We start from the raw sequence: 15,775 nt of genomic DNA, 5'->3' as shown, positions 1-15,775 counted from the left end.
GTGGGGACACATTTTTGTGTTATTTATTTTCATGCAATCTAAAATAAAGATATGTATACTCATAATTCCTCTGTTACAAATATTACTATACCATCGTGTCATGACTCATGACTGTGACTATGAACATCTTGAGTGTATCTTAGTGCAGCATATTGAAATATTTCATGTGGTTCCATCACAATGTCCAGTTTTGATGTATTATGTATTTGAATTTCTGTGATTGTTGGCTAAACACAGCTGTGAGGTTATTTCAAATTTGAGACTCTGGAAGGTGCAGACGGAGCCTCTGCACCTTGAAGAATGAAAACCCAGCGTGCCTCATGTGAAAACACTCCAATTCTGCTGGCGGTGCACAGGCACCACAGACAAAGAAGGATATTGTGTGTATGCTGGTGTGTGTTGATGATTTCAATCTCACTTCCTGGAGTGCATTTCCTCCATGTCAGACACAGATGTGCTTGAGTGGTAGTAGTGAGCTCTCTGTCACTCACCTTGACCTCTCTCATTTCCTGTCTGCCCTCTCAGGCTCTCTCAAGATCATTGCCTTCAGGCTTACAACCCCTTGCAATTTATCACAAAATCACAAGTATGTTTCTTCCTTGTTCATATAGCCATCAAATGCAGAGTTTTTGAAAAACCTAAATGTGCACTCAATAAATTTTCCCTTAGAAACTTTTACTCATGAAATAATGAATTGTACTTTGGTCACACTACTGTCTAATGATGAACAGCAAGTAACCCCCTGTTATTGAGGACGTCTGATGGTAGAATGAAGTCGTGATGGCTGATAGCACACTTCTACAAAAATATTTGTGACTGAAAACATAAAAAATAGATTCACAGTCAAATATCTCTCATGTGGGGTCACAAATGCTAACTATAGCATAAGCTAACACCTTGTTTCTGTTTGTCAGATTTTGTAAAACAAATTGCAATAAATTTTACACACTATAGTAGTTACCCATCTTTTGTGAACCCACACTTTGATTCAAGCCTTCTGAACAATAGTTATCAGTTTGTTTGATCGCAGTTACCAGGAGATGGAAGCTGCGTTGTGGAGAAACTTGCCAGGAAAGGCTGGGGAACCAGAGCAGATGTGTATGATGGTCTCCAGAGAGAAGAGGCATGCATCAGAGCTCTGTCAAAATTCACAGGCCAGTGTGGCAGACGTTGGAGGTGGAACGGGATAAGGACATGTCTGTACTCAAGACACCTAGGTGGCATAAGAATAAGAGAACTGAATCTGCAAATGCATCACTGCAAATACAAAAACACAGTGTTATTGTGCCTGGTGTTCTTTTATCTCAACATTTGCATGTTGACAAGTGTCCCAAATGTCATCTCAAGGAAATACATGTCTATACTCTCAAGATACGTTGTGGACCTTTGAATCGAGGGCAGTGAGTGTGAAGCTACACAGGGTTCACATGCTCATGTGTTCTTGGTTTAGATCCAATGTCTGAAAACAGTGCGACTGTATTTTATATTTTATATTTGCACCCAACAGACTATTGGCTGGATCCTTATAAACTGTAATGAAAATTCTCTGTGGTTCATATCGCGGTCAAAATGAATTATGATCAGTATGCCACCAAGTGTTATGAGCATACCATAATAGTTACATTTTTCCTAGTAATGTGGTTCATTGCCATAAATTTAGGACCTATTTAGGAAATATTTGATTGTTATTCATTGAAATATCTACTATTTTAAATTTTAAATTTATATCAATTTAAATGAAATTGAAATATTAGTCAGAAACCATGAGATTCATTAAGATTATTTTATTTTATTGATGGCCATAGTTTTTAACATCATGAAGTTTAAATTGTGAACGGAGCTGCAAAAATACATTTTAAATTGCATTGAAAATGTTGCATCACATTGTTACATTACTCTAATATTGTATAGGAACTATATATTTCAAAAACTATTGTTGTCTATATAATGTCAGTGATATGTTTCTCACAGTTAAATGTGTCTTCATACATAAAAATGGCTAGCTATAGGTGGGCATCTGCTGACTATCTGATAAGAGTACTGAAATTGTTTATGGCACAAAATGTAATTTCAATTGTGTCATACTCTCAGCAGCTAATAAATCACAGTAGAAAACACATTGTGGTTCTCACAAACCACATTTATCCAAGCCTTAGGGTTAGGGTATGATATGGAAGGCACTATATATTAACTATGCGTGACTATGAGCAGCTGCATTTTATTATTCATATTTAGCGTGGGATTTTCCCTGCTGCCCACAATCCTTTCAGAACAGACTTGTGATCCAGTGGTCCAGAGAGAGAAGACCACAGCACTGAATAGTGAGGATGTTTATTTGCGACCAATCCATTTTTGATATCCACAGCCTGGTCATTGTAAGCCATTTTCTAGAAATGACTCACACATTCATATGAATTCCTCAGAAGCCACTCGTTTGAGTGGACGTATATGATGTGCATGCGGTCGACAATAAGTACCTTCACATAAGGGCTTGCAGAGGCCATGTGCGAGCTCACAGCCACAGCAGATTTTAATGAGTATTATTCTAACATACTTACAGCAGGAACTTGCTTTTCTTTGCATTGCTGGTTTGTATAATGATAATGGAATATTTTTAACCATGCTTATATAAATATCCAGCTCACAGCCCACAGAAGTGTCATATCTGGGTCCAGATGTTTTCATTCTATACATGTACGTGTATTTCTGAAAATAAGACATTGTGCATGGGCTTGTATGGGACAGAATTACAGGAAAACGGTTGTAACTTGACCTTAGATATGTTATGATTCCAAAATGCTGGTTGCAGATGTTGATGTCCTTTCTTATGGGTGTTAAGAAAGGGTCTTTATGATTACATAGTTTTCTCATTTATACACAAAGAGGGAATTCTTCTGAAAATATTTCAAACTGAGGTCACACCACTTGCTGATATGCTGAAATATCATTCACCTTAGAGGTTTGTCTTTTTTTTGCCTTTTAAGCCACAACACACACATCCTTTGCCGAATCTCCCATTTCTCAGTACCCTAAATCTTTTGCATTTCACCCTCCCGGTTGCGATATTGGCTGTGTTCTAAGGTGTATTTGTCAAGATCCCACACATACTGAGGTTGTGCCAATGTAGTGGTTGTGCAAGGTTTCCCTATGTTCACACAGCAGTCGTAAAGCAAAGAGCTTTCTGCCCACTCCCCTGTACCCCCACTGTATGTCCTCGAAGAACCTGAGCAAAATTTTCCGCAATGGCTAAAATCGGCATGCTAACGTTTGGCACGAGTCCTCTGTGCCCTCCTGTCGCTGACCTGAGCAGAGTGCACACAACCGAGCCTACTATTTTCATCTTAATATTTATAAATTTCATTAAAATGTATATTTTGCTTAATTGGGAGTATACACACCGTGTCTTGAAATCACGACAGAGGGTTCGTTTTTGTCAGCTAGTGTGAAGCAAACCGAAAGAGAGTGGTTTGTTTGAGTTGGATGCCTCAGTGGGTCATTTTCATGTACTTGATTTATATGATTTTTGATTTGATATGGTTATTCAATATTTTGTCATAATTCATGCATTGATTATATCTTACTTCTTCTGTAATGTTCTTACAATAATCAGCAATGCAAACATTTACATAATCTAAAGATTTAAACTAATTAAATCTTAACTTTTTCTTGTGACTTTGAATTGATATCTCACCGTGTGACTGTATGACTTCATATTTCACAGTTGTGACTTCATATCTCTCAATTATGAATCTATATCTCACGATTGTGACTATACTTAACAATTGTGTCTTTATATCTCACAACTATGACTTCATATCTCACAATTGTGACTTTAAAATTCCTAATTATGACTATATCTTACAATGTCTATTTATATCTCATTATTATGACTTTATCTCAAAGAGACTTTAAATCTTACAATTGTGATTTTATATCTTAAAATGTGACTTCATATCTCCTAATCATAAAATGTGACTTCAAATCTCCTAATCTCAAAATGTGACTTCTTATCTCATAATTATGACTTTATCTCGATGTGACTTTAAATCTCACAATTGTGATTTATATCTTAAAATGTGACTTCATATCTCATAATTTTGACTTTATCTCAATGTGACTTTAAATCTCAAAATTGTGATTTTATATCTCAAAATGTGACTTCATATCTCATAATTATGACTTTATCTCAATGTGACTTTAAATCCCACAATTGTGATATATAACTTAAAATGTGACTTCATATCTCATAATTTTGACTTTATCTCAATGTGACTTTAAATCTCAAAATTGTGATTTTATATCTCAAAATGTTACTTCATATCTCATAATTATGAATCTATATCCCACAAGTATGACTTTTATCTCACAATTATGAATTTATATCTCACAATTGAGACTTTATATCTTACAATTGCAACTTCATATCTCACAATGTGACTTTCTCATTTTAAACTTATCACAATACCTTTTTTATTTTTTACTCTGAGGCAGAAACAGACTTCCCCAATATCCTTTTCATTAGGAAAAACAATCAAACTGCTTTTAAAATCACTGGCATACAGTGGGTTTCTCACATAGGTTTTGAATTAATGAGGTCTCAAACCACTGGCAAAACATTATAGGTTTTGTACGCAAAGCAAGGAAGCATTTCAAACCACACTATCAGTTATTCTACACCAGAAGTTTTACTAACCATTTCAGAAGACATAAATTATTTGCTGTGGATGTGTTGCTCTGTCTTCAAATATATGCCCTGTGACTTTGAATGCTGACTGCGCAGGACATACATAAGTGCTCTGTGCAGTGTGTACACTGCGATGACATGATTTCATCCAAGTCCTGGTGTTTATGTGGGTGCTGGGGTTTCTTTTGCCAAGGGTAAACAGGAGAGGTGCTGCTTATAGAACTGGGCTGCTTAATGATACGGTCAGGAGAGGGGCTTGCTCTCACTGTTCACGTCATCTCTGACCTTTTTTCTGTTTGGAGGAGGTATCTGATTTCACCTCTTTTTTTCTCACGTTCACACATAAACCATTGTGGACAGCAGGTGAGTAAAATAGTAGCTTTGTTTTGACCTGATGGAGGTAAGGCAGCCAAGGAATCAAAAAATGGCACGCAACCAACATGAACGCCTGTTTACAGCCAGTAAAATCAGTTTTCCACCAGCTGTTTAAAAGCAACACTGCCCTCTACTGGACTCTTTGACCTCAATTCCTCCAGTTGTCATTGCAATTTTCATTTCAATTAGCCTTAAGCACAAAATTCGTATTGTTCTGCAGATGTGATAGTTCATTATCAAAAGAAAACGTCCTGGTAAGCAGGACCCCCTAGGTGGTTTGGAAATATTCCATTTGAATCCCACAAACAATGTTTCATAAGCCAGCTGTGACAGCACTACTGAAATGTTCAAACTTACACATCACTTCAGGAAAAGAAGGTGTCTTACTGCTTGTATTGCAGTATGTTTTCGAAAGAGAACAGTCATAATAACTTGCCCTGCATTCACTCATGCCTGTTCCACTAAGGAATGTAATGAAAGTGCTCAATTTTTCGTCTACATATACACTTGACGAAACATTATGTTCTTTTTTTTGCCCTGTTTTCAACCTTTTAAATGTAGTCTCATCAAGTCTCAGATAACAAGAGAGCCCTTTATAAGGGGACACTGGGGGGATAGTCAAAGCAGGTCTGTGTGGAAGAAGCCACATTTCGTCTCGCTTCAGGGAAGTTTGGCACAATATACATTGCTTTCTTCCTGATAATCAAAGAAAGAGCAAATGCAGCAGAACTGTGTGCGTAGGGAACCAGTGGTGTTAAGCTAAGCAGAAAGAAAATAAACCCTATTTCAACAGACTGGCTGCCTATGGCCCCATAGACCCACTGTGGCACCTCAGATGTGCAGCTAAGCTACTTGTTCTGTTCCAAAATATATTCATTGTGGGTGCTGATGATATTTTTGCGTACATTTTGATGCATTTGCGTTCACAAGTGCATTTACAAAATTTTCCAACAAGAAAGCATATTGATTTAAGTCTAATTTTTCGCCCCCTTTCCGTATCTCTCAAGCACAGAGATGCTGTGTCTCATTTGTGCAAGTTCACTTAGTTCATTATATCACATTAGGTAAATCAATTCTAGGCCAGCCACTGAAGATATTACAAATCTTGAGGTTGGCATATACAAACAGCCCATTAAAAACAGCCAAAATAATCACATGACTTGTGATTATTTACTTGCAACCTGATTTTGCATTTGTGGATGGCAATGCATCAGTGTGCCTATTAAACCCCTGGGGGAAACATGTCTGGCAGGAGGCCCTCAGTGGTGATAGACATGTTTTCCTGCCTGTAACCACCTGAACTAATGCCAGTTTCAGCAGTTGAGACCTTAGCACATTTCCTCTGGATGTCTTATTTAAACGTGGCATAACCAGTAAAGGTCTCAAATACTATTAGTTACTGTCACTCATTTTGTCATACTTTCATGATATGTTGCATTAATGTAGTAAGTAGATGAACAATTAAAGTCTTAAAGGGATCGATCATGCAAAAATTAAAAAAATCTGTTATCATTTACTCACCCTCAAGTTATTTCTTTCTTCTGCTGAACACAAAAGAAGATATTAAGATTCCGTACAATTTTTTTCTATAATATGGAAGTCAGTAGGAATCATCAACTGTTTGGTTACGCACAATCCAAATACTGCCCTAACATGTTTCCTAAATCGATGTGTATTCTCCACAAAATTTAACCTGGTTTAATTATTTAGAAATAAATTCAGTAAATAGACTAGTCAGTTTGTCATTGTGACATTACAGTGAGATTATGTCTGAAAGGTACTTACTGTGCGATAGGCCTACTGACGGTTGACTATTTTGCTGTTACATAGATTTGTACATTCCGTTTAGTTTGCATTAGCACAAACATTGCACATTCTTCGCATAAAACTGTGCAGTTTGCAAAAGCAAAACACCCTATGCCTATGCAGTTTAAATATTTAATTCCTCAACGGAGATGCTATCACGCCTCTTGATGGCAGCATCCCCCTTTCCCTAGATATTTTAATATCATGAACAGACAGGCCCCAGGGTAGCAGTGCCAGTCAGGAGGAAACGGATACACAAGGGGGGCAAAACAACAAACAAACCCTGGAACCGGTACAGGAAGCTATAAAAATGAAGCTTGTCCATTCCTGCTGATGTTAGTTACTTTCAACTGTAGCCTAAAGCGTTGTGTTGGTATGAATAAAATAAGCAGTGGTACAGCTGTACGAGGCCATTGAGATACTATTGGCGTCTGGTGGAGATAATGAGAGGTACCAGTAAAATCTTAATTTCAGCATTATTTCCACTTACAGACGAAGTATAAAGCAAGAAATCAAGCAAAGCCAACAATGGAGCGATCAAACAGTGATTTTGAGCATAAATTTAATGCTTCACCACATTTCTCACAATTATGAGTTTATATCTCACAATGTGACTTTATGTCTCAAAGTTATGCCTTATGTAAGTGAAATCTTAATTGGAGCATTATTTTCACTTTGCAGGCCAAGTGGATAATAAGAAATCAATCAAAGCTATAACAACAGAGAAACGTATCAAACAATGACTTGCATGCTGCTGCTAAAATAAAGCAGCCGAGAGCACTTTCCATGTGCTTACAATTCATACTGCTTTGTTCTATAGTAAAGCCTTATTGTATTTTATTTTTTATTTATTTTTAGTTGATGATGTTGACTCAAATGATAATAGTTGTGGCACACACTAACAACTCAGTCCTATTATTTCAATTGTGTTTCAGCTCTTCAACGTACTGTTGTAGCAACAATGTCAAACCACTTGAAGAGAACCAATCGACCAAATAGGCTACTTGGGCACCAAAATATCATCTAAAGTAGACAGTTTATTATGTTAAACAATTAGTTTGTTCTGACTCTTACAGGCACATCAGTTTATTGATTTCCAGTGTATTTTTATGAGCACTAGTCTCATTTACAGTTTATCATTAACATTTCCCTTTATCATTAATATTTTCATCAATCCACAGGGATTTTTTATCTCCAAAAGATGTAAAGGAATCTAATATTTTAGAGCCTTAAAGTGGAGACAAAGCTCTTTTCCTCCGATGTTAACAGATTGAGCTGTAAAGGAGACTCGGGTCAGCTCTCTCCATTGAAGAACGAAATAAATCCTTATGTCGACAATCAGCCCTGATTTGTGATCCATCATTCACATCACTCCATCACACGGGAAGACTTCTGCAGTGAATGAGAACAGCCTGCTGGTTGAGTCATCACACGTACCCTCACACTGGGCTCCATCGCCCCCAATCAAACTCATTGTCCTGCTGCTCACCAGCCCTCTGCGTGCACCTGTTAAATGTCTCCGCTAAAGGATGGCCCGTCATGACTGCTTAATATGACCTTCGACCCTCGTGAGCATGTCAATCACACTTGCTCATGTTTTCCATCTGGCCTCGCTGCCAATCGAGGCATGAAAACATGTCAGATGACATTGAGTCTCAAGGCAGTTTTTGCTATCAAGGGAAAGTAATGCGAGCTGTCGTGGCGGGTTTTGTCACGTCACTGTTCAAAACCACTGGAGAGATTTGTTTGACATACAGACAACATAATGTAGGTCTAATACTCATGCCCAAACTGTGTTTGTTTACAGATTACATCACTTTATTTAATTAGGGAAAATTAAACTTTACTGAGTAGACGATAAAAATACATAAGTGTGTAACCTAATTTCACACATGAACATTCTGGGGGTAAAAGAGTAGAAGGATTTATTACATAAATAATAATGCAAAATAAAATTTTACTAAAGCTAATAAAGCTTACTGTCCGAAGTATTTGCTGTAAAATGCATTAAAAGCAGAATACATTGTGCTGTCTGTGAAAGAGGTGCTTGGTTAACCCTTGTTGCTGAATGTAATTATCCCTCTGCAGAGTATCTGTCTCCTTGTTGTAGCTTTCGGTACACCTGACCACAACAGCCCACAGCTCTGTCAGTTAAACCGGGCCAATCGAGGCATGAAAACATGTCAGATGACATTGAGTCTCAAGGCAGTTTTTGCTATCAAGGGAACGTAATGCGAGCTGTCGTGGCGGGTTTTGTCACGTCACTGTTCAAAACCACTGGAGAGATTTGTTTGACATACAGACAACATAATGTAGGTCTAATACTCATGCCCAAACTGTGTTTGTTTACAGATTACATCACTTTATTTAATTAGGGAAAATTAAACTTTACTGAGTAGACGATAAAAATACATAAGTGTGTAACCTAATTTCACACATGAACATTCTGGGGGTAAAAGAGTAGAAGGATTTATTACATAAATAATAATGCAAAATAAAATTTTACTAAAGCTAATAAAGCTTACTGTCCTAAGTATTTGCTGTAAAATGCATTAAAAGCAGAATACATTGTGCTGTCTGTGAAAGAGGTGCTTGGTTAACCCTTGTTGCTGAATGTAATTATCCCTCTGCAGAGTATCTGTCTCCTTGTTGTAGCTTTCGGTACACCTGACCACAACAGCCCACAGCTCTGTCAGTTAAACCGGGTGGAAAAAACAACACAGAGAAAGAGTATGACATCAATTAGCCTGGCCTTGGCATGCATAGGTGCCCTCTTTAAAATATTACTGACACTAATTAGACCACACTTTAATCAACTAAGAGTCTGATGCAGGAGGGTTTGCATTTTTCTTGTGAGCAGCCTGGTTTGCTTTTCCAAGGTCTCTTTAAAGAAGTATGAGTATACCGTATACCGTATATATACCGTATATATACGAGTATACCGTAGTATACCGAGTATATGAGTATACCGTATATATTTTATGTATACCGAGGATACATAAAAATCCTCAAAAATGATCTTGGGAACAGATTTTAACTTAAATGTAGGTTAATAAAATAAAAGTAAACCTGAATATAGATTTTGCATCGTTTAAAATATGTGCAAATGAACAAACAAATAAATACATACATACGTGACAGTACTTGAACCTCTACTCTACATTACCATAAACCAAAAAGATGTCCAAAAATGTAAACAAACAAACAAATTAATATTTGACAGCCCTCCAATTATGATTATAATAGTATCACACAAGTACAAGTAATGTATATTATTAAATCTAATTTTTATTAAATATGTAAAAGCAATAGACTTAAATATTTAAAATAATATTAATTTTTTTTCTTTATTAGTCTACTTCAGAATCAAAGCTTTAGTATTCATACATAACCTTGCAAAAGTTTAGACCCTTAACTGTTGCTTTTAATTCATATAATTACATGTTTTATTATTTCAAAGCACAAAAAAGAAATAATCATCCCTACAATGAAACATATTAACCAGTTGCCCCCTTCTATAATCAAGACTAAAAATAACGGAGGACAGTTGTCACATTATATGCCAGTGAAAATTGAAATATGTAAAAGCAATAGACTTAAATATTTAAAATAATATTAATTTTTTTTCTTTATTAGTCTACTTCATTCACTACTACATTAAAAATAACGGAGGACAGTTGTCACATTATATGCCAGTGAAAATTTTAATTTTTTTCATCATAAAGTCTCATTTAAAGAAAAAATATTACCACCATTATTGCCTATGAAAAAACTCATTTCAGAACCCTTTTGTGCATGTTGTCACGTGTATGTAACAAGAGTAACTTGTCACAGAAACTAAAGGTTGGTTAGAGAGACTTGATCAGTAAAACAGTAATAAACCACTTATGTAGGCTACAAGGTGACATTACAAAAATATGATTGTGTTGGCCAACAGGAATTGTAGCCTAATTAGCTAATTAGCGGTTTCTTGTGCTGAAGCAGACAGTCAGCGGTGCTCCGACGAGCATCAAGATCTCCTCCCCTCCTTCACATTCACTCCCATGATGCAACAGCAAACAAAGAGGGCAGAGAAAAGAGACAGTAAGGGAAAAACGGCAGCTAGCTAGAGAAAAGTTTCAAACGCCGAAAATAGGCACAATTCAAAACGTCCACAGCGTACTGTGTCACTTTATCGCAAAACGCGGTCATAAAGTGCCCATGATTCCTCGTCTCTGTAGAAATTGAGCTCGTTTCTGCGCTGTTTTTGTAAGTGCAGGTATCAGCTAGCCGTGAAGTAATAATGCCTTCTAATGTGATTTCATAGCTCTGCGGACACTGATATGAAAACTGCTGTTAGTTGACAGTGTATTCAAGCCACGGCAGGTAATGTATAGTTGATATTTGTATATGAATATTGATGGTTAGCGTTGTAGTATTAGACAGAAGTGATGTTTAATATACAGGGCCTGTATAGATTAGCCTGAGTGCTAACTGCTCTTAAAGCGTTAGCACGCTCATATTTATGAATTCAAGGAGTGTTTTGAACTTTGAACTGTATAACTTGTTTATAGAATGGCAGATACATATTGTATGTCGGTTATTATCGGATGAATTCATAATGTGCACTAGACATGCCGGACAACAATCAAACATAAATATTTAACCTACTGCAATATAATAATATCATTATTTTGAAATACACAGCACATGTGAATATCAGCCTTGATAACCCTATACATTTTCCTAGAAAAGTGGTGTTTGTGTTGAAATTATGCAATATGGTTTTTAATTATGTTGGGGTTAATCTGGTGAGTCTACTGTTTATTGAACAAAATAGCTTTTAAAATCAACATGAATTTATACCTCTTACAACCCTGTTTACTTTTATTGGTTCATGTTGCTGGTCCTATTGTGTTATTTTATTTGTGCATGTTATTCAAAAAAAAGCTTAATGTTTGTCTTTATCATTGAGAAGTTAAGGGTCGATAAGATTTAATAATTTTTTGTGCTCTCTTATGCACACCGAGACTGATTTATTTAAATACAAATGCAGTGCTGCAGCAATATTGTGAAATGGTATTAACTGATTTATATATATATATATATATATATATATATATATATATATATATATTCTGTAATTCAAAGCGTAATTTTCAGCAGCCAATGCTCCTGTCTTCAGTGTCACATGGTTCTTCAGAAATCATTCTGATATGCAGATTTGGTGCTTAAGAAACATTTCTTCTTATTATTATCAGAGTTAAAACATTTGTGCACTTCTTAATATTTTTACAGTTTTTTTTTCTGGATTCTTTGATGAATAGAAAGTTCAAAACAATAGCATGTATTTGAAATAGAAATATTTTGTAACATTAATATTTTCTTCACTGTTACTTTTGATCGAATGAATGCTTCCTTGCTTTTCATTTCCTAAAAAAAACACTTTTTGAATAATGTAACAATCGGACATAACCCAAAACCAGGACAAATACATTGGACAATTTAGACCAATCATTGAGTGTAGTGTAATAATCATTTAATTATTACCTTGTCAAGAATTTGTATTAAAAGCGGATATTTTTCAATCTCTAACTTTTATGACAAATTGAGACACTTCACAGAATATTTGTCACACCACTCATGATGAGTTAGTCAAGGTGAAAAGGTGTATAAAATGGTGAAAACCTTAACAATCTCACTGAATTTTCTGTCTTAAATTGTGAAAGTAACATGAGTTGTGATTGTTGTTTTATCCTGAATGTAATGAATTTATATATGTGATTACTTTGTTCTTAGTCTATTAATGTATATTTCTGTTTTGTAGGTATGGCAGTCGTGGGTCGTATGTGATCAGCTATGTGTAAGTGTTCACAGTCATCTCCCTCATCCCAAGAACATCACACATAATCCCCCTTCAGATCATTAAGGGGGGATCTTTCAGAATGAAGAAGATCAGTCTGAAAACAATAAGAAAGTCATTTAATATAAAAGGCAAAGAAGAGAATGAATTTGCCGTATCACAGCCGGACCTGTCAGCCAGTTTCGCCGCTGAAGACTCTCTGTTTGGAGGATGCATCAGCAAAGATCTCGTCAGTAGTGACCTGGATAACGAGGATGAAAAAAGACCCAAAGTCCGATCTAAGAGCGAGGGTCTCATGGGCACCTTGAAAAGGAGACTCTCAGCGAAACAGAAACCAAAGGTGAAGGGTGGTTCTCCATCTGTATGCTCCATAGATGATGACACCTTCTCTTCTTCTTCGGCACCCATTACTCTAAGTGACACAAAATCCCAGCGTTCCTCCCATAGTCATCATTACAGTCCCACCCCGTGGCCTCTCAGACCAGTGAACTCGGAGGAGACGTGCATCAAAATGGACGTTAAGGCATTAATGAACTCCGATCCAAGTCCGGCTCTCAACGGTGTGCGCCAAGACTTCCTAGACCTCCAGAGAGAGTTCAAAGAATCTAGTGATTCGTTGAAACTCACCAGACGTGTGCCAGACCACCATTCTGGCACTCAGAATGGCGATTTGCACCTTGAAATGGATGAACACGTGCCTGTAGTCATTGGTCTCGCAGCTCAGGATTATATTCAATACACAATGCCTTTAGATGATGGACTCTTTCCTGATGACGAAGGTTCACGCTCTTTTTGCTTAGATGGCACCACACCCATGGACGTCGTTCCGCAGTCAGAGGGATGCAGATCTCTTCATGCAGATGAGGAACCTATTGACCAGGACCTCCTGTCACCAGACATCTTCATGGAGTCATCATCGGTGAACCAGCTCTTTTTAAATACTGCAAATGTCTTGCTGCAGGGCTCCAGACTGGAAGCCCCACTTTCCCCCTTGCTACCTCCGTTGCCCGATAGTTATCTCCAGAGAAGCTTCTCTGGGTTTGGTGGTACACATGCTCAGGTTGCAGAGAGAGTCATGCACCATCTCAACTTTGACCCCAACTCGGCTCCAGGGGTGCAGCGGGTCTATGATGCCGTGCAGAACAGCGGACCCATGGTGGTTACTAGTCTCACGGCTGAACTGAAGAAACTAGCCAAGCAGGGTTGGTATTGGGGTCCCATTACAAGATGGGAGGCCGAAGAAAAGCTGACGAATCTTGCAGACGGTTCTTTTTTAGTCCGCGACAGCTCCGATGATCGATATCTTCTAAGCTTGAGCTTTCGCTCACAGGGTAAGACTCTGCACACGCGAATCGAGCACTCAAACGGCAGTTTCAGCTTCTACGAGCAACCTGACATCGAAGGCCACGTGTCAATTGTGGATCTCATTGATAATTCGGTCAAGGATTCAGAGAACGGAGCGTTCTGCTATTCCAGATCTCGCTTGCCGGGGTCCGTCACCTACCCCGTTAGACTGACCAATCCCGTTTCAAGGTTTATGCAAGTGCGCTCACTGCAGTACTTGTGCCGCTTTGTTATCCGCCAGTACACGCGGATAGATCTGATCCAGAAATTGCCTTTACCGAACAAAATGAAAGATTACCTGCAGGAGAAGCACTACTGAACGCAGTAAATCCTGACTCGGTTGCTACTTGCACTTTTTGGAAGACATAACGAAGCAGGTTTTGCAATCATTTCAACAGTTTTGTTACCATTAAATTAAGCATTTTTCTGAAAGGAATGATGATGTTTGTCGGTCTGGTAGAGTAGATAATTCAGTGGTTTGTGACGAGATGCAGTGCCAGAATGTCGTTAGAGTGTTTGGATCTCAATGTTGGAGCATTTTACGCATGTTCTCGTAGTACTGTAGCATTTCATTTTTGTTACAGTCAAAGACAGTCCAGTATTTTTCTTCATATCCCACACTATGAAATATCAGCACACAACTCCAGCTTTTTTTAGGGCATTTAGAGGGTCTTGGCAAAAATGCACAGAGGTATAGAAGCCTTAATAATGGTCGCACGTTTGTGAATGCGTAGATTACATTCCTCCTCACCCCTTTTTTTGAACGCATAACTTTTGTTGTACCAGCCATTATGTCATCTTATTCAAAGGGAAAATGTACTATACAGTATGCCAAATGATGTCCTCTCGTCATACATATGATCTTACCCTTCTGTGGAGATTGTGTAATAAGCTATATTAGCTGCTCATATTTGTCAGATCATATTCTTCTCACCCCCTTTTTTGTTTGCATTCTTTAGCAGTAATGCCAAGTTTAGGTGCCTCACTGAAACTCATCTTTGCTGTAATTAATTGATTTGAACTGTATGATTTGGATGACTTTATAACAGTCTTCTTTTAACAGGCATGCAGTTACATTATAAATGCATCTGGTCTTTTCCCCCTTGCATTGTTTAAGTGTTCATTAGTATTGTATATCATTGTTTAAAAACTGAAAGATTTCCTCTTATGGACTATGTCAATGGTACAGTTTAAAATCATCTCTTTTTGGGAACAGAATTTGCTTACTGGTATGTTGTAACTTGAACTTGTTCTTCAGTTCAAAATAAAAGATTTATATGATTAATCTCTCACAGTTCTTTCTAGTGTAAAACTCTTAATTCGATCTGCAATTTAAAACCCAATTTATGGTAGTAAAAACGTTTTAACAGATGCAGTGACGTTTTTGTTTTATGTTTACATTTATTAATGGATTTTCTTTCTCCTTTGTCCGTGTTTTATTTATATGCTTATGTTGTATTTGATCTTTTACCTGGGGAATTGCACCCTTTTATTAATGAATGGTAAACAAGCATCAAGCAAATTTGAAATCTGAAGTTTCTTGGCTTAAATATAATTCTTAAAATAACTAAAACACTGTATAAGTAACTATGACAAAATATATACGGTATAAGTAACTAGCTATTTTCTACAATAGGTCCATCATATGCACCTAGTAATGAGTTTCATAAAACATCATTGTCTTTTGATACAGACTTTTTTTATGGTTTCAGTGCTCAATTCAG

The 15,775-nt window shown here is 37.1% G+C and overlaps 1 protein-coding gene across 1 annotated transcript; it reads left to right on the top strand.

Moving 5' to 3' along the window:
• The first annotated feature begins 10,878 nt into the window (after positions 1-10,878).
• LOC107584321 (suppressor of cytokine signaling 6-like) lies at positions 10,879-15,307 on the top strand. Its single transcript, XM_016270901.1, has 2 exons — positions 10,879-11,230; positions 12,672-15,307. Exon 2 carries the CDS (start codon positions 12,790-12,792, stop codon positions 14,368-14,370), a length of 1,581 nt encoding a protein of 526 aa, XP_016126387.1. The 5' UTR covers positions 10,879-11,230; positions 12,672-12,789; the 3' UTR covers positions 14,371-15,307.
• The last annotated feature ends 468 nt before the right edge of the window (positions 15,308-15,775 follow it).

This window comes from Sinocyclocheilus grahami, unplaced genomic scaffold, assembly GCF_001515645.1.
Source record: "Sinocyclocheilus grahami isolate Dianchi unplaced genomic scaffold, SAMN03320097.WGS_v1.1 scaffold5.1, whole genome shotgun sequence".
Classification (NCBI taxonomy): Eukaryota; Metazoa; Chordata; class Actinopteri; order Cypriniformes; family Cyprinidae; genus Sinocyclocheilus; species Sinocyclocheilus grahami.
Note: the sequence above shows the minus strand (reverse complement) of the source record. Positions and strands in the feature narration are given on the sequence as shown.

What these genes read in the sequence shown, in the direction of transcription:
- LOC107584321 (XM_016270901.1), top strand. Translation starts at nt 12,790, where the DNA reads ATGAAGAAGATCAGTCTGAAAACAATAAGAAAGTCATTTAATATAAAA.